Source organism: Denticeps clupeoides, chromosome 5, assembly GCF_900700375.1.
Source record: "Denticeps clupeoides chromosome 5, fDenClu1.1, whole genome shotgun sequence".
Lineage (NCBI taxonomy): Eukaryota > Metazoa > Chordata > Actinopteri > Clupeiformes > Denticipitidae > Denticeps > Denticeps clupeoides.
Genome location: NC_041711.1, coordinates 27,409,885 through 27,428,917, shown reverse-complemented (window position 1 = coordinate 27,428,917; position 19,033 = coordinate 27,409,885). Strand labels below are relative to the sequence as shown.

The window sequence follows — 19,033 nt, the reverse complement described above, 5'->3', positions numbered from 1 at the left end:
TCTACACACATTGACAGGGTCAGATGGAGATTATTTACTCCTGTTTTATTAGAAACATTGACAATACATTTTGGATCTTGTAAAATAACAAAAACGTAAAAATTAGTATGGCATAGAGACAATAATAAAATATACAAAAATGAAACCCACAAAAAAATGAGTGCTAGGAAACAAACCTGCAATTTTACATGCCTCATGGGGGCATGACAAGGGGAAAAAAAACAATACATGACTATTTTAGTATTATGGCTGGCCATGGCATGGCAAACCTTTCTCACTCACCACAGAGAAACCAGAAACTAGAACCAGGAACTGTTTGTCCAAACTAAAGCACTAAGACCACTAGAAGTTCAGTATGAAACACTACTGTGCTGGAAGATTCTGAAAGCTACCTAAGACAGATGCTCAGACTGGAACACCACCTTCTGAAGAGGAGGGAACTGTTGCTTCAGCTTCTGCTGATTACATTTCATTTGAGACTGAGAACGCATTATTTAAGGGTGGCAAATGCAAGTACTTCCCTCTTGCATGGTGTAAAGGACAAGGTGTAGACAGCATTGGCTGGTATCGTCTGTTGTAGTCAAGTGGTACTGAAACTGCATCCCTATTATTGTCGTTTTGTGATAAAGAAGTGTCCTCTTGTTGTGTTATCTTGATGAAACAAAAAAAGCATCAGCCCTTAGGTGTTAAAAACAGTTTGTTAGACAGCATATACACAATGGGTATAGTGCTGTTCTCCAGTCTTTGTGATAATATGAGATTCATGCAAACTATGATGGAAATGTTGAAATGTGTTTTTTGTGGATGTGTGCATGTGAGAGACAGAGAGATTACCATAAATCTACTACATGTAGTGCTCAAGAATTTAAAACCATACTGAGCAAATTGAATGCAAGTCTAAATGCTAATCAGTTTTTTTCTACAATGAGAAAAGTAGTTTACTGAGCCTTTGATTGATTTATTTTTTTGCTTAAGTGAGTCTGTTAATCTCACCTAAGATTCCCTGTATGCAAGAGCGCCATTAAATGTAGTAGATATATCCAGGTAGAAACGGATGTCTGTATACAATAATATACCTGCATGTAACAGACACACCTGGTATATGCATTTTAAGTATTTGCAGTAAAGATAAATGCAGCGTTTGGGGGGCAAACAAGTAATCACAGGCAATATGGGGAGTGCTATGTCAAGTTAGTTAAGGGTTAGAAGTTTGCAAGTGAAAATGTGTACTTGAGGCACAAATTTTATGGTGAGTAACTAAAATACCCCAGAATGTTAAAAATATTATATTACCTTATGACAGTTCCACTGTAATGCACTGGTCTTCTTTTAAAATAGTGCATATCTGAAGTTAAAATATAAGTCTCAGAAAACTCACTGCACTTCTAACACTTTACAGTGGAACAAAGTAGTGATTGTTTCTTTAACTTCAATAAATAAAACTTCTTTAATTTCTTTAAATGTTTTGTAGAAACAAACTTCGTGTTTAGAAATATATTAACTATTGTCATTTTAATAAAAAAAAAAAACTAAATGTTTTGAGGTCACTAATAAATATGTTTAATTTTATGATTTCATAAATAACATCCAGATACTGATCTTATTCTTCTTTCTATGAAATAATAAACCAAGTTAGCAAAATAGAATATTTTGAAACTGAAGTAAGACTTTTTTTTTTTTACTTGCTTTCTATGAATGTTAAGTAGAATGACCAAAATGTGTACGGTGGTTTACCTTTCTCTCATACACTTGCCATGTTAACTAATCTTTAAAGCTAATATTTAATGATTTAAAAGGCAAAACTAAGTAAAGAGGTTAGAGGGGTGGGACCATTTTTACATTCAAATACAAATTCTGCTCATGTTAATATTGATAGGTCTTTATAATTGTTTAAGTGCATTGCCTAAATGATCTCTGAAGTGATTAAGAAAAAGAGTGAATTCTGTATCATTTGTTTCACAAATAAGTTTGAGTAAGAGTTCTAGACCTAAGTAATATCTTTTAATAGAATAACACTAGTACATGATGATGGAACATATGAATATATAATCCTATGGCTCTCATGGGTCTGCTGTAAGTTTTTGATATGGTATCAAACCTTAGAGAAACACTTAATATTAAGATCTGAATATGGTTGTTAACAATATATACCAATACAAGGTATACCAATACTCCATAAAATACTCCCTAAAGCTTTCGTATTGTGTGGCCCATTGTTTTCAAAATGCTGTTATGCATTTGATAGCATGCAAAATCAATTTACTACTTATAAAAGAATACATAAGAATACATATTTATGTAAATTCTTCTCAAGCCTCAAGCCCCATCCTTAGTTTAGTCATGGCTATCAGAAAACATCAGAAAAATCTAAAATACCATAAAATAAATAAATGTGTTTTCCTCCTGTGGTCATTCGGGACAATAATGCACTTGGCTTGAGAAATCCGCTTTAATTTAATAACTTCAGTCTGCTTGGAAATTACAATTACAATATTAAGTGTTTCTTCTTTGGCCTTAAATGCATTTGTACTTCTTTTGTACTATTGTTCTACTATGAACAATAAAAATCAGCTGTAATAGATGAAAGAAATAGCTAAGCCCCATCAACTACATAAAATATTCTCTCACTTGGCTTAAATACTGAAATATAGCTCAATGAAATATGGTAACTATGTATTTTGGATAAATCTTAAATCCCTAAATATGACTAAATAGATAATAAAATGTCAAATAAATGCTACTGGCTTTAAAAGATATGTTTAGCTCCATAATGTTAATAAGATTGATGGGGTTTATAAGTGTGCTGACAGTAAAACTTGGTACAGCGCCATGATTGTTCAGGACTTCAGGACAAGAAATCGTTCATAGTGCAGTGCAATGAAATTTAGAATTCTAAACAGCATTATATTACAAATGTGTTTGGTGATTTTGGTGAAAAAATGATTTTTTTTAAAAAAAAAGTCATTGTGAAAACTAGAGATCACGTGTGTAAATGTTTTAGTGTCCATTAACATTTCTTGTTATTTATGCATTTATCTGAAGACATTATTGCTTAAATCCAATGTAATCTGTTTAAAGGGAGTAATTTTAGGGTGCTTTCCTAGCAAATATAGTGCTGTATTATTTTGTCTAACATTGTAAGTTTATTTGGCTTAGTGTAACGCACAGAATGTAGACACATTCATCTCTATAATGGCCTTGTGATTTAGCTAGAGCTAAACAAAAGTAATTATCGAGCAACTATTACATATGAAGTCCTTTTTCATTGATGAAAGCCATTGTGTTGATTGTTAATGTTGTCTTGATATGGGTGAGACTATTCAAACCATGAGCTGCCAGTGCAAATTCAACCACATCATTCTCTCAGGCCATTTAGAACATACCTATACTACAACAGAAAAAAAAAAACATATTCATAAGTTCAACATGTGCACATTTTTCAGCTATCTTGAATATTAACCATCAGCAGTCGGTTTGGTTTCAGTTGTTCTCAATTTTTTGCGTATTAAGGTGCTTTAGTATTTATTTTGAGATATATATAAAAAGTGTGTTAAAAGAGCCAAATATTCGTTCCCTCAAATCTCATCCGTCCACATATCTATTAATGGCTAATATTAATAAAGGCTGAATCAATGCATAAAAGGAGACATTCTTCTACATAAAAAACGTTATTGAACTGACCGTTAATAACTCAGTGAAAGGCCAAACCACCATTAAATCTTATCATTCACAACAGTCTGCCCATAATTGGGGAACCAAAAGATTTCTTGGATAAAGCAGTTAAGATTATAACTTATAAGATTAGGAGCATGGTGACTGTTACAAGATCTCTGGTGTCTGGTGCTAAGCGACAAACACGCAAGCGGCAGCATCACACCTCACCACCAAAAAGCAACATAAATGAAAGACGTGTTTGAGAAAAACTATATTTCCACCATCTCCATGTTGTTTTTGCAGTCTGTTACAGAAGGGAAGAGACGTTCTTATCTGCAAACTACTCTAATCCCTCCCACCAAAACCCCCAAGCCGGGTACGAGGCAGGCACTGGGTGTGTAATTTGATTCAGCATGAACAGCGGCTAAATGGGGCGTTTCCTCCGCTTTCTTGTCAATTACAATAGTCAGATTTCATAGTGGTCCAGCGTGGACCCAGGCTAAGGTCATGGACAGGATGGCCCTCGTCAAAAACAGTCGATCTGCGGCTGGTTCCCTCTCTCACGCAAACAGGCCGCATCAACGTTTATTAATTTTGTGGTGTCCGTTTTTTATTGCATCTTTCATTTCCTGTTTCTGTAGTTTTGTTTTTTATATATATAAAAAAGTTACATGCTAGAACAAGACTACTTATTAGTATTGAGCTGCCTGAATCAATGCTGAATAAGGTGGACGTTTTTTTTGTTTTTCTTTGAAATCTGTTGCAGGATTTTTTTTGACAGGACAATGGAACCCCCTTTCCCCTGTGGGAGTACTGTAGATTAGACAGGGCGAGGGTGGGAGGGAGAGGTACGGAGGGAGTCCAGCTGCACCCAGTTCAATGAAAGAGTGGCAGGGTGGGTTACTAATCGGCCCCAATGAGGGTGCAGCAGGACAGCAGTGACCAGAGGACGCCCGCCCCCCACCCGATCCGATCCACACACTACTGCCACTCCAACACCCGCACCTGGACTCGGTCACTTGACTAATTATCAATTCCACATGGAGCGGGCCACGTCCAAGAGCTCTGGGGATGCAACGCCGCTGCACCTAAAGCAGCACTGCGCTCTGGGAAGGCCTGTATTGTTGCACTTGTGAGAGATTGAACGGCGAGCAAAAAGAGACCACTCCCAAAGAAAAGGGGGGACAAAGGCAAGGCTGGATTGAGGGGTGGTGGCGGGGGACTTGAACTTGAGGTCACATCTATGAAACACCTGCTCCCGTACAGCTTCAGCAATTACGAGCGGACAGCAGGCACTTGCTAGCTCAAACACAAGGCCACTCTGAATGGGGGAGGGGACGCTGTGTGACGCTGTGCAGAACTAAGCCTCTCTCTGTCTCCTTTGTGTATATCCCATTTGAGAATCTGATTAGAGGCCAACTCTTCTCTTAAATTATGGCTGTAGAATCCCCAAAAACTGTTCAGAGCAATTGTCCCTGTGTGTGATATGGTTTTGAGACAAAAAGTTCAGTTTTCCCGAAACAAGCACAAAGAGTCAGCATCCTTGTCCATTGAAACACTTTGGGGGGGAAAAACACGTGCCTGAAGTGCATTAAGTTAAAAAAAAAAATCCTAATTAATGCAAAACTGTACTCATACATCATTAATACATTAAGAGCATTGATAAATAGAACAGATGAAATAGGCTTTAGACTGACATATTGTCAAGTGTTGGTTTCAACTTTGTTCATTTTTTTTTACATTGGCATATAAAGTGAAGTTGGTACTATTTATTTTCTGTAACTGATACATTTGAAAAATGTAAATTTGCTCTAGACAAACCACATTTTGGATCCTGATATCTGAATTCCAATTAGCAACAAGGCTGACCATCCTTCTTTTTTACCTTCAAGAAGAAAATGAAATGTAAGGTGCAACTAGCTTGTGTTTAAAAGCATTTTCCCAAATTTCTTTTCACAGGTTTTGAATACCAGAATGCAAAACTATACTCCTTACTTTCTCATTTAAAACTCAAAATCTACAAAACAACTAAAAAAAAAATGTTCACATTGTTTAACTTTTCACCCATACTGTGATTCACATGTGAAAATCAGCAGCCGTTTTAAAAAAGAAAAAAAAGAAAGAAAAAAAGAAAAAAGATTGGACCAATATTGTTCATATAAACAAAACTTTTATAAAATATATATGTTTATATATATGTGTGTATTTAAGAAAAATTAAAAATATTTCTTTTTTTTTTTTTTTAGTAAAGCAAGCAGTGCCCTCTAAAATAGCTGCTTGTTTGGCTAAAATTAATATTTTTAAAATAAAAAATCATGATATTTAAAAAATACATAAAAAAACACCGATAGAAAGGAAATCAAGAAAAAAGGAAAGAAAATGGGGGGAAGCCTTTTTCTTTTTTGTTTAAGAAAAAATTCGGATGGCCTGTGTCACAAGGGTGTGGCACACAGGGCATTCGGGGTGGTTTAGCTCACAGATTCGAATGGCACACTCCATGCAGAAGAGGTTGTGGCCGCAGGGGACCAGGGCGGCTGTCACTTTACTCTCAAAACACGTCATGCAGTCCCTGATGATAGCAGGAGGCGAGTCTGGCACCGGGAGCCGAGCGGCAGGGAAAGCGGCACTGACGGAGGTGGGCTCGCTGTGGGCGCGACGGGCCTGAGCATGGGGTGACCCGACAGCTGTGCCAGAGGTGGTGCAGGACTCGGGGAGGCTCGGGGACAGTCTGGTCAGAGGCAGAGGGAGACCCCCAAAGCTCTTGGAGCGCTGCTGGGCGTAGAAGGCCACCTGTTTGGGGTAGTCAGGGTCAACCCAGCTAGAAGAACCCTCTGAGCCGAAGTAGGAACAGGGCTTGTCGCTGCTCACGTTGGGGAAATCGCTCTTACTGTACATCCCTCCTGCGCCACCACCTCCACTTCCTCCTCCCCCGTTTCCTCCAACCGTGGCGTCCGGGAAATTCTGGCGGTAGCTGCTGGTGAGCGGCTTGCGCTGGCCCCCCTGCAGGCCCCACACCTGCTGCAGGCGGCTCTCAAGACCCCCACTGCCACCGTCAGGGCCCAGGCAGTCATTCTCGTTGTTGTGGTCGTGAAGGCCGCCAGTGCGGAAGGCGATGTGGGCTTCGATTTCTTCTCGGGCGCGCTCTGCGTTTCCAGGGGAGCCTGTGATCTCAAACACAGGGTCGCGGTCCCGGCTCGGGGTTACGATGTAGGTGCATGTCTGCTGCTGGATGCGTTTGATGGTGGAGCCCTTGGGTCCCACCACGAGGCCCACAACCCGGTAAGGCACTCTCACCTGGATGGTGGTCTGGCCAGGGAGTGGCGCCGGACTGGAGCCACTGAAGGAGGCACCCAGCTTGTTGCGGGAAGCCCTGAGCATGGAGAAGTGCTCCGCTGCTGAGATGATCTCACGACGTGCCAAGGCCACATCCTCCTTGCGGCCAGTGATCAGGAAAACCGGATCTTCCCCTCGTACTGGTGTTTTGATGTAGGTGTTGGTTTTTGCTCGCAAAGCCTTGATCTTGCAACCTGCATGAGGAGGTAGACAGCATGTAACGAGTGAGTCTGAGCTTCATGTTCAAGGACAGGGAGCATATTTTGAGCCTACTGTTATTTTACCCAACCTTACAACAGCTTATTTTTTACATAAATGTGCCCTCTTTTTCCCTGACATCAACATGGCCACGTCAGAGAAACTGTTAATGTGGCAGAGAAAGCAATGTTTAAAATACAGGTGAAGCAGTGGGTTCAAATCAGGGAATAATAATAGCATAGCTCCTTATTAAGACTTTACTGTGTTAATGTCAATCATTTGCATTTATTCGGCCTGACAACTAATTTTATAAAAACATATATTCAAATATTCAAGGTTTAATTCAAGCAGTGTGGTACAAGAAAAAAAACATTGAATGCAGCTATTGGTAATGACACAACTAGCCGTACATTTTAATCTCACAGATTGTACCCCAATCAATGGATTTCATTTATAAATGATGGAATGACATTTTAGCATCTAGTCGCATGTATGCAGTTCACTATGAACATCAGAATGTCCTGACTGCCATTTGGAGCAGGGTGTGTGCGTGCGTGTGCTGCAGAAACAGACGCAGGCATGGAAGTCAGTGTAGGTGAATGGCCTTAAAATGAGCTAAAATCTATCCACCGTATTTGAAGATGAAAGCACTTTCTGGAGACGTTTGTGGCTCAATAGGGCCCTTCAATACTAATGTCCTCTGGAAGCAATACATATAATATATTTGCAATATATATATATATATATAAAACGTAATCACCAATGCATTAAACTATTAATATTAGATATAGCCAATTTTATTATTATATTATTAGACATTAAACGCTGTAAACATGTATCACATATAATCAATTATAAACCACATTATCATAATTTATACTAAACACTTTATTCAATACAAACCCCAGACGGTAATAAATGTGGGAGATCACTTTGTCTTTAATTACAACTTCTGCCTGTTATTCATTCACCATTTCAATACAACAGTGAGTTGAATAAGCCACAGATGAATGTGCCCTCTAAAATGAGTGGATCAAAATTTGACGATTTCATGCCATCTTGGTGTGAATAATTTATATTCCTTTTGTACAACTTATTCACTTTATGACGTCAGGAATCTCAGATCCACTCATTTCAGACGGAGCCCTCATTCATGGCCTGTTCCCCCAGAAAACACGTTTATACATTGTTTGCCGTGCAGAAGATTGAATTAACCAATTTCTGCAAGAATTTTACAGGACTACACCCCTGCTAAGGCTGATTATGGTAACAGTAATGACTCATTTATTCTTATCACTGAGGAGATATACATAAGTTTACCGTGACCATCATCATAATCATCATCCTCCTCTCCCCAGCCCAAATGTTTCCCCTGGTTAATACTCTGGTAATCTTGCATGGACAGCAGCCAGGGGAATAATTAAAACACATTGACAGAAGCCGCTACAAAACATCTAAAAACAAGAGATTACTAGAATTCATTGCTAGGCACAAAGTAATCCTTTTAATAAACTGTAATTGGCACTGTGCTCTTCAGAAGAAGAAAAAAAAGAAAAAAGACAAGGGTCCCACTGGAGGCTCCTCTATCATGCACACAGCAGTGCAAGTAGCTTTAAAAAGCCTAATAAATGCCAATATGATAGGGCCTTCAGCTTCTGACCTGCAGTCTGCTGTAACAAGTGATATCATCTGAACCCCCTAAAACTATCCGGTTACAAAGGTCACTCCCACCCACCCCCCTCTCCGCGCTAAAACACACGGTGTCAATATTCCCAGCTTGGAATAACAAAAAAGGACCGAACCAAACACTCCTCATCCGAAGATGCACACAAATACAAAACCAGGCATTTAGAAGCACATGTGCGCCTGGATCCACACAACAATGCCCTCCAGTCCGAACCTGCCTTCAAATTCAGACCAACAGCTACAGTAACAAACGTTCCGGCATGTCCAAGCAGAAACATAAAATCAGCGCTGGATACACTTACGCCACGATACATTGGACATTTGTCGTTTTTCATTTGACAGAATATCAAATTTGCTTATTCAAAGTAGCAATTTCGGAGTTGAAAACGTGACATTGTGCTGGCCGTCTCCATCCCTTCAAACACGCTGACAGAGTGGAGTGTGCGCGTCTGTGGCGGTGAGGAGGGATTTGATGGGTGGATCCCCCCCCCCCCCCCCCCCCCCCAATCCCCACCTACAATCCGACTCCAGGCCTCGTTCAACGCGTGGCGGTCAAGTCAAAATACACAAAGGAAATCAAACGGGTCCCTGCTACAGGCCTTCAAAAGGTGTGACCGTATCACCACACCTGACGCAGAAGGGGGGTCCCCAGCTTCAGCAACCCCCCACACCTTTGTTTGACAGGTGCTGTAGCTGGGAATCTCATTCCAGTGATTCTATTCTAATATATATATATATATAAAAAAAAAAAACACTGACACACACTATGGAGTCACCGGTGAAGACAGGGTGGTATCACGTCCCCACCTCCTCATCCCAGCTGAGAAACAAAAGTTACCGAGTAACAGACGCTCGGCCGCCATTGTCCCCCCCACGCGTCACCGAGACAACGAAAACGGGGGGGGGGCGGCATTAAAAATTGAACCGGTCACAACCTCGGTTAGCCGGCACACTGACCAGGACCGCCAGCTCCTTGTTCACAAGACCTGGGCTTCCCCCCCCCCTCTCTCTTATCGTGCGGAATTAACACGACTTCAAACTTCTGGAGGATCCTGCGGGATGCACAGCGCCAACATGACATGAAATTTCTTGTCCTGGCCATTGTCTTCTATCTGCACGCTGGTCAACAACAACAACAACAATTCCCCCCCACACCCCAAAAAAAAAAAACAGACAAAGAGCGCAAAATATCGCGAAAGACGCAACTTGAGAGGAGTCGCGCGCCCCGTGAACGGGACCGATAATGAGATGCTAATTCGGCGCGGCGATTATCCCGAAGTGGCCGGTAGAGAGAGGGGGACTCCCTTTGTTGTTGTTTCTTTCTTTCTTTCTTTCCTTCTTTCCTCCCTTCTTAAAAACAGTCGGCCGCGCGCAGACGACAAAGGAGCGCGTCGCGTCTCTCCTCCCCGCGCCCCGGAGCGCATGGCGCGGCGCAGTTATAACGGTCACCCCGCTTTGTCTTCTCCCTTCCGTCCCGCCCCGCGTCAAAAAAAAAAAAAAAAAAAACCACGCCGACGGCCGCGCATCCCGATGCATCACCACCCCTGCCACCGCGGAAGTGTGTCAAGTTGGGACACTTGTGTCTGTCACCTCGGCAACAACGTGGCCGCGGAGCGCGTTTAAAAAAAAAAAAAAAAAAAAAAAAAAAAAACGCCGCACCACTCCCTTTTCCTTTATCCACAGCCCGCGTGTCGTCGGACCCGCTGCACCAAAGCCGCGTGTGGAGCCGCCGCTGGTGAAGGTGGAGGAGGAGGGCGGATGTTTTGAGCGGGAAAGGTTCGGTCGGCGCGGTTACCTTGTCTGCCCACTATCTCGGCCACATGCTCGGAGCTGGGCACGGGGACGCATTCTGTTATGTTGCAGCCGCGTCCTTTGGTTTCCGCGGAGGAGCCCTCGTACAGGACGGACAACTTGCTCTTCCCCTGCAAAATGCCCGGGCCGTCCCCGCCGCCGCCGACACTGTTGGCGTGGTTGTGGTGGTTATTGTTATTGTTGCTCCGGTCCTGCACCCCCGTGGCCGGAGCCCCGCCGCCGTCTTCCCCTTCCCCGAGACCCAGGAGAGACAGCTGGCCCAGCGCGACCCGCAGGGCGCGGGAGTCGTCTTCCTCCTCGTCGGGCGGCACCAGGAGACCCTCGCCGACGAAGCCGGAGCCGGCCAGGTCCCCGCCGAAGCCCCCGTTTTTCTCCATCATCCCTGCAAGAACCAGCAGGCTAGGCATGGCTAACAAAAGAGTGTGAGACAAAGACACGGGAAAGAGACTGGAGGAGCAGCACCCGTTCTGCCGCCGCCCCACCCCCTCCTTCCAGCCCCGCCCACCGGCCGGCCCCTTCTTTCCGGCGGTTCGTCCGCGCGCGAGGCACGCAAGGCCGTCTGCGCGCAGAGGGGCGCGGCCCGGCGCGGCCCCGCCCCGTCTGGTTCACGCCGACCCCGCCCCGCCGAGACACAACGAGCCGCCCTCCCGTCGCTCCGCTCCGTCTCGGGTTGCCAAGACCGTGGCATCCTGTAGCCAACTTTTGTTCCGCCTCCTGGGCGACCGGAACGATGGAGGAAGAGAGAGAAAAAAAATAAAATGACGGCGAGCGCCGCTCCGTCGCGCCGCTCCGCTGGATGTTTCGCAGGCACCCGCCACGTCAGCCGCGCACACGCGTGGAAACGTCCTCGACGCGCCCGTCTCCGCCGGCCCCGACAGGGTTAATGCCGACATGTTTGTGGGTCCGCCCACCCGCCCCTCGCGCCGTGGGCTGCAGCGGGTCACTGTTGTTGTTTTGGACGCGTTGCGCAGGGGATGCGAGCGGGAGAAGGAAAGGGGGAAGAAAGAGGGAGATCGGGGGCTCGCCGTCAGGCGGCACCGGACAATGAAGCATACCGACACAACAACGAGAGCAACGCGCGTTTTTCCGAGCGAGCCTCGAACAAAGACCAGACAGCGGTGCTTCTAATCTGGCAGCATGTTCCACCAAAAAAACAAAAAAAAAAAAACAACGTCTGGCGGGACACCTGAGTAATGAAACATCATAGTGGCTGCTAAATAATACGTACATACATACATACCTGCCGTATTCTCTCCAGTGGACTATATCTGTGTTATGGTACTGTGTGAGTCACTTGCACAGCCTGGATAGGGCGTGATGACACTGAGTTATTAATTGACACGCAGCTTCATTTCCTGCAGTTGAGTTGATTTGGTGCCTGTGGATGCTGCCACGGGGTTTTGTTGGGCCGCGGTGGCTCAGGCAGATTAAGTGGGACTTAAATCCCACTGTGCAAGTTCAATGTATCACTAACCTCATAAATGCTGACACTCCATCCCGTTTAATTTGTCACGTTTCCCATCATTTGCATGCCTTTTTTTTTTTTTGTTGGTGTTTGCGCGCCAGATAGTTTTTAACATAATTTTTTGGACGATGTCACATTACCGGCTAGTTCAGGTGAACATAATCGTCGTCTAGACATGTCACCCCATTACTAATCAGGGATCCGTTCCCCTGTGGTGTCCTGTAGGAGGAGATCAATGCGAGGACAGACTAGATGAAGCCCGGTCGAGCCCTGGGTCCTGCAGAACATGGCAGGACGTCGTGAACGCGGAGAAAGTTTCTTGTGCTGAACCTGGAGCAGGTCCAGCTTTTTGGTGACAGAGTCGGTGTCCAAAGGTCATCTCCGTCCACTAATGGTGTCGGCCATGTGCTTTAGGCCAGAATCAATGGTAGTAATAGATATGGGTAATCTTTCCTGATGTCTCTCTATGTTTTCATATCGTTCTCGTTTTCTCTCTGCTCTTTGAACACGAGAAGATCCTTTATAATAAGACCATCTGCTTGTGTGATCCATCTGTTGCTTACTATCTGGGCAAGTCTTTCTGGTCTTTGTCCCAAACTCAGACCTGTTTCATTATAAGAATTCATTATAAGACGTTTCTTTCAGCGTGCTCTACTGCGTGATTTTAAATGTTCTCAGGTGGTTGCTCTCTCACTGGGAAAATTATTTATGTGGTGGTAACTTTGAGGAACCCATGGCCAAATTCTGCAGTCACTACACACAGGCCCTGACTACATCAGTCCCTGGTAAACCTTCTCAGTTCAGCCCCGACGAAGGTTTCCACCACCAAAAACGACCGACGTTGCAGTGCAGACGAGGAAAACGGAAAACTTCAGAATCAGTGCCACATGGTTCCATGGTGTTGGCAAAAGCTAAAGGCATCAAAAGTAACTTGACAGATGCAGTCAGTGCTGCTCTGTCTGGCAAATAGTTGCAATATCTTTAAAGATCATCACACTGATCATCAATGCACATGCACAGCTTTAATGTTGAAAATTGAACACGGCACGGCCATTCTGGATTAAATGACTGCTTTGGTGTGTTTGTAGAATAACTGGAAACTGACGTGAAAGCATGTGGCCAGATGGCATTCTTACTTTTTTAAGCATTTATTGTACATTACAAATTACATTACAAAGTGTGGCAGAAAAGTAGTTCAGTCGAATAACTCTTTGGTTTCATGCAACATACCTCATACAAAGTAACTTGAATAATTTTAATTAACTGCATATTTTCCCATATTCAAGTACAGAAAAATGTATGGAATCACTCAGTGCTGAGGAAATTTCCAAAAAAAAAAAAAATGACCAGGCCTAGTGTGAAAATGATGTTAATTCAGCAGTTTGAACTGATGTTGATGAGCTGTTGGATTTAGACTAGCAAGAATTTTTTCCTAGCAAGAGCGCTGTTATTTAAAGCAATGGACAGGTTTATAAAGAATCTCCAATAAGGAAATCCAACAAGCAGAGCGGCAAGAGGTGGGTGGTTGGATGTTGCTAGTCAACTGTGGGTAGGCAAAGATGTCAAAGCACCAGGATTGAAAAACGTACAGCAACATGAAGGAAAACTAAACACATGAAGAACGCATGGGGGAACGTTCATAAGCAAGCTGAATGAAATGAGATTTAATACAAAAGTGAAAAAAATTGTTTCTTGTCATTGTGATACACAGCAATCACAACATATGGTGCACACAACAAAATGTGTCCTCTGAATTTAACCCTTCACCTTGGTGAGCAGTGGGCAGCCATGAAAGCTGCGAAACCTCAGTGGAACCTTGGCGGTTCGGAATTTAAACTTGAAGCCCTTTGGTTACGAGTGAATTTCCACCACTGTGGGGCAGTGGTGGCCTAGTGGTTAAGGAAGCGGCCCCATAATCAGAAGGTTGCTGGTTCGAATCCCGATCTTCCAAGGTACCACTGAGGTGCCACTGAGCAAAGCACCGTCCCCACTCACTGCTCCCCAGGCGCCTGTCATGGCTGCCCACTGCTCACTCAGGGTGATGGGTTAAATGCAGAGAACAAATTTCACTGTGTGCACTGTGTGCTGTGCTGCTGTGTATCACGTGTGACAATCACTTCACTTTCACTTCACTTTCCTTACTTGCTTGGGCACCACTGCCCCTCCAAAAAAAGCAAACCAATAAAACCTCATCAACCTTTTATTACCTTTTATCTCAAAGCCAAAAAAGGTTTACTTTGAGATAAAAGCAGCAGGTGACTGGATAGTGAATCTGCACTGACTGAGATGCTTAACTTTTTGGTGCTGTTCTAATGAAACAAACAATAAAAAAAAATCTGTCAAGATTCTCCATTGACATGACACAGGTTTGCAGGTCTGGTAGAGGATCAGGGCAAATGCCAATGTTGGGCACATTTCTCCTTCCATCAACAGAAAACAGGTCTGGTGATGAAGTCATTGTGGCATGGTCCACAAAGCCAGATGCCAGCTCCTCAAACACTGCTGGCTGCCCTTTGTTTTCTACAAAGGAAAATCCTTCGGGTGTGGTGATTCCCTCATTTATAATACCCAGTATTGAAGGATTTACTGTAACACGTGATTTCCTACCTGTGACACATCCCATAACAAATCCAGAACATGGCACTGATAACCTACATACAATTACTGCATGTACACACACATACATGAATAAATGTGATTTTTCCTCATTTTCCAAAAAGACCCCAACATGATCCACATCTATTGCTTTCAAAATCCTCTTTATCTTATTTACACATACACACCCATACACACACACACACACACACACACACACACACACACTAGTATTGAGGGGAAATGCTCCTCTCCTCTGGGAGTATGAGTCAGGTGGCTATGACTTCATCGCTTTTCTTGACTATTAGGTCATCACTCTATCTCTTGTTTCCTCCAGCTACTCCTCCCTCTTTTTTCATGCACCAATCACGTGTGAGATGGTCTGTAACAACCAATAGTCTTTAGGTGAAAATTCTAGTAATCAGCACCTTACTGCATGAGAGTGATTTCACTACCCCGAGGTGGAGTTTAAATGCACACAAATCACACTGTGGCCTCTGTAGAATGCATTTAATCGATTGTATTTTTTAGGACATATAAAATATTGAATGTAGCTGTAGTGTCGCTTTAAATATGACAAACAAAACAAAACTAAAACAAACAAGAAAACAAATAAACAAAATGTTTACTTCCAAGTTCCAGTTACATTGCACATATTCAACGAAAAAACCAAAGAGACGCTCAAAGCAAATTAAAGAGAAGAAAAATTCAAACAGAAAATAAACAGAAAAACAGGCGGAAGGAACAGTACGAAGGTGCCTGTGAACATGAACATTTAGTTGAAACGATGTCCGGCAGGATGAAATGTGTTTACAAGGTGTGGCCGCACGAGGGCGCTGTTGGCGTTGGAACGGCGGCTGCCCCCGACCGCAGGGAGAGCAGCTCAGCGGCCCAACTCTGCACAGTCTCGGGCTGCCGGCTGTCTGATCGTTTCATTTTACAGCTGCAGGTTAACCACACCTGCCAATACCCATTTTTCTCTTTTTTCTTCCTGGGGAAACCCTTGAAATTTCAAGTGAAATTTATTAGTGATCTAGACAGCCATATATGAGGGGGCGCATGGTGGCAACGGGGGCGGGAAATGGGTGGGGTGGGGTTTTGCTCTGGATAGTTGTTTTTGTCATGTAACTGGTGTGTGCCTGTATCCTAAGACCTGTCCAACTAAGGTGTCCTGCCTGAAGGGACACTTGACATTTACCTAAATTGACATTTACCTTGGATGGCCTATATCAAATATGTTCAAAATCAACAAAAACACTTTTCACGACTGCCAATATTAACAAAACTAATAAAGGAAGCGTCTCACAGCACCAGCTTTCCGTTTGTGAGCTGCTGCGGTGGAGAAGTGAAAAAAACTTTACTTCGTGTCTGGATCCTCTAGTCAGCTCTACGCAACAGACAGGCTGACAGTGGGATCGAGAAAGAAACAGTGGGATCGAGACTGAAGCTGTGAGAATAACAATGGACTAGCCCCCCACTGTACAAATATAGATTTATTTTTTAATTGTTAATTATCTCACCAGTCACTAGGATATTGAAGACAGAGATTTGCTGCTTGCTCTAGGCCTCCCGCTCATTTGTGGTTCTTCATGTGGTACAAACCCAGCTCAAACTGTACGAATAGATCACATATGAAAAAAAGCTCACGATTTATGTGCAAACCCTGTACGATTCAATTCAAGACGATGAATGCTCACACTCCACAAGTAATATGATTACACTGGAGGCAGAAGAAGAAGTGATGCTGAACAAAAAGGGGGGTACACAAAAATACATTTGATTTACCACTATAAATAACTTTTGTCGTTCCAGTCATGGTAAAATAGGTGAGACCACGTTAAAAAGGTTTGCTTGGGTCTGCTGCAGCTGAATGAGCCGAGATTCCACGTGCTGCTACTTGCATGTGTGTAATTGCATGTGTGCAGTACGGACAAACTGTACAACAGTTGACAAATTTCAGGCAGGTTTGTTATCTTACGGCCTTTCGATTGTGGGTTGTGGCCTGGTCAGGAGGGGTGAATCGGTGATTCTATGATGCACGATGCATGTTGATATAGGTAATCTATTGTTTTCTTTCTCAACTTCTAAAAGTTTGATTTAAGGGGGCAGGACGTTTGTTTAAGGGGGAATTGTCCCCTCTTGCCTGTGTGTAGTGCCAGCCCTGTTAGTGATTGTCGGCATACACAAATCCATTGTCTGTGCATGACTGGATGACTTTTACCAAATTCACAATTTAGTTATTTTTTTTTTTTACATATAATGATGTTAGGTCAACAAAACCGACCTTCACAATGGAGGGATAAACTGGGACAGTATGGGTGTACAAAACAAAATAATCAGATACATTAAATTATGAAGTGATTGTGATACACAGCACAGCACACGGTGACACAATGAAATGTGTCCTCTGCTTTTAACCATCACCCTTGGTGAGCAGCGGACAGCCATGACAGGCGTCTGGGGAGCAGTGTGTGGGGACGGTTCTTTGCTCGTGGGCACCTTGACGGTCCGGTTCATTAACTGCCACCATTGCCCCACAAAAGAGGATTATCTGTCAGAAGTGGGATTATTAGGATTTAAATGTTCCTTTGTTGCGTATTTTGAAACCTGCTGTAAATGTATAATGTACATTTTGAAACTTTCAGATACATTAAATCTAGTTCATCACATTATTGTCGAGGATCAATATCTCATATTATATTCAGTCTGAAAAGCTATTCCTGCGCCTGTTTCTCACATCTGGTCAAACTATGTCACTGTTCACAGCCGTCAGCAGCATGAAAGTCGACTTCACTCTAACCATTGATGTGAAAAAATGACATTTAGATTTCCAAAAAACATTCAAACAATACATACTAGCTCATGTGTAAGTTAAACTCTCACATCTAAAGTCACTGTTTCCATCTCAGGAAACTATTATAGGAACATTTTTGTCTTGGGATCCTTACAACGCTTTATAATGCTTCATTCACTTGTACAAATAGACCCAGGTGTTGGAAGTTGGCACATTTCAGCTTTGGAAAATTGTTTTTTTTACAATCTGTTCTGTTGAATTGAACCATTTGCTGTATGCTGTGTTCTCCGTGATATATATTTCATGTGAGTTTCCGCAGAAGTGGTCTTTGTTTTTGGAGTTGGTGCATCCTTTATATTATCAATGTTCCGAATTAAAAATTAAAAATGTCCTAACGTGTGTACTGTATATTTCCATTGGACATCATTGGCTCAACAATTGTTGCCTCCACCTTGAAATAATGGAAGTGGGTTTGGTGTCCAGGCCTAACGTGTCAGAAGTCTTTGTTCATTTCTCCCAGTGCTTCCAGTTTATTATGATCTTTTGTGTAGTGGATTTGGCCTTACACTGTTTCTCCAAAAAGGCATCACACCTGGGCTCTCTGTGTGGAAACATGTATTCATTCATTCTTTCCCTACAGGCCACATTGACCCCACACTATGTGTGCAGTTTCCAGGTCTGTAATCGTCTCTAATGTGCCAGTTGTGTTGTGTTGTGTTCTTCTCTATTTGGGTGTAGCCAGGCTCAGTTTGTGGGTAGGAAGGTAGTGCCATTAGCTGTTATGTTGGGTGACTAAACCTTGCTGCTGTTTGAGAACAGACACTTGGAAGAGGTTTAGCAAAAACGGTGAAAGGTGGAAATGCATCAACTTTGAGAATTTTACTATTTATTATTCAATAAGGATCATCAGCTAAATTCTCAATGTGTTGTTTCAGGAGAAGGTCCTTCAGAGCAGTGCAGTACCTATCATAGCCATTTCCTGTTGTGATGGAATTTACATAAAACAAGAGGAAATGCTTTCCGTGATCCGAGTGTCTTTAGTAGTGTGTTTACCATCAGATATTTTTGTAATGAAGTGAAAGGATTTGACATTGTCCTATATCAGTTAAGGCAGAAAAATAAACCATATGTAAAGGAGGAGAAATGTATTAATAATGAGGTTCCACACCACAGCAAAAAATGTCCGGACGGCAGGAGGATGGGGGCATAAAAAAAACAAAAAAAACAAACAAACGTGATAGTAGCTTGTCAGGAACACAATGTGTATTTTAAATAACTGTTTGCGTTCCTGTTAATTATTCATAAACGGTGTGGACAATGGGGTGGTTAAACAGATCAGTTGAGTCAGTGACACACGTGTGACAAAACACTTCAGGATGTTGGGCGAGTAGCCTCAGCTCAGCAGGTGTTTGAAGTAGGATACGCAGTGATGCAGTTTATCTCAGCCAGAAAGGTTTGATTTTAAAGCTCCTGCAGTAACCCCCTCAACAGAGCTC

The 19,033-nt window shown here is 42.9% G+C and overlaps 1 protein-coding gene across 2 annotated transcripts; it reads right to left on the bottom strand.

The window, feature by feature from the left end:
- Positions 1–28: 28 nt before the first annotated feature.
- Positions 29–11,984, bottom strand: mex3a (mex-3 RNA binding family member A). Of its 2 annotated transcripts, XM_028979470.1 has the most exons (3): positions 11,924–11,984; positions 10,667–11,065; positions 29–7,181 (listed from the first exon to the last, which is right to left on the bottom strand). In XM_028979470.1, the coding sequence occupies exons 2-3, from the start codon at positions 11,061–11,063 to the stop codon at positions 6,061–6,063; spliced, it is 1,518 nt and encodes a 505-aa protein (XP_028835303.1). In that variant the 5' UTR covers positions 11,064–11,065; positions 11,924–11,984; the 3' UTR covers positions 29–6,060. The 2 variants fall into 2 exon arrangements, with proteins under 2 accessions (XP_028835303.1, XP_028835302.1); XM_028979469.1 differs by lacking the exon at positions 11,924–11,984 and having other exon boundaries at positions 10,667–11,155.
- Positions 11,985–19,033: the final 7,049 nt, after the last annotated feature.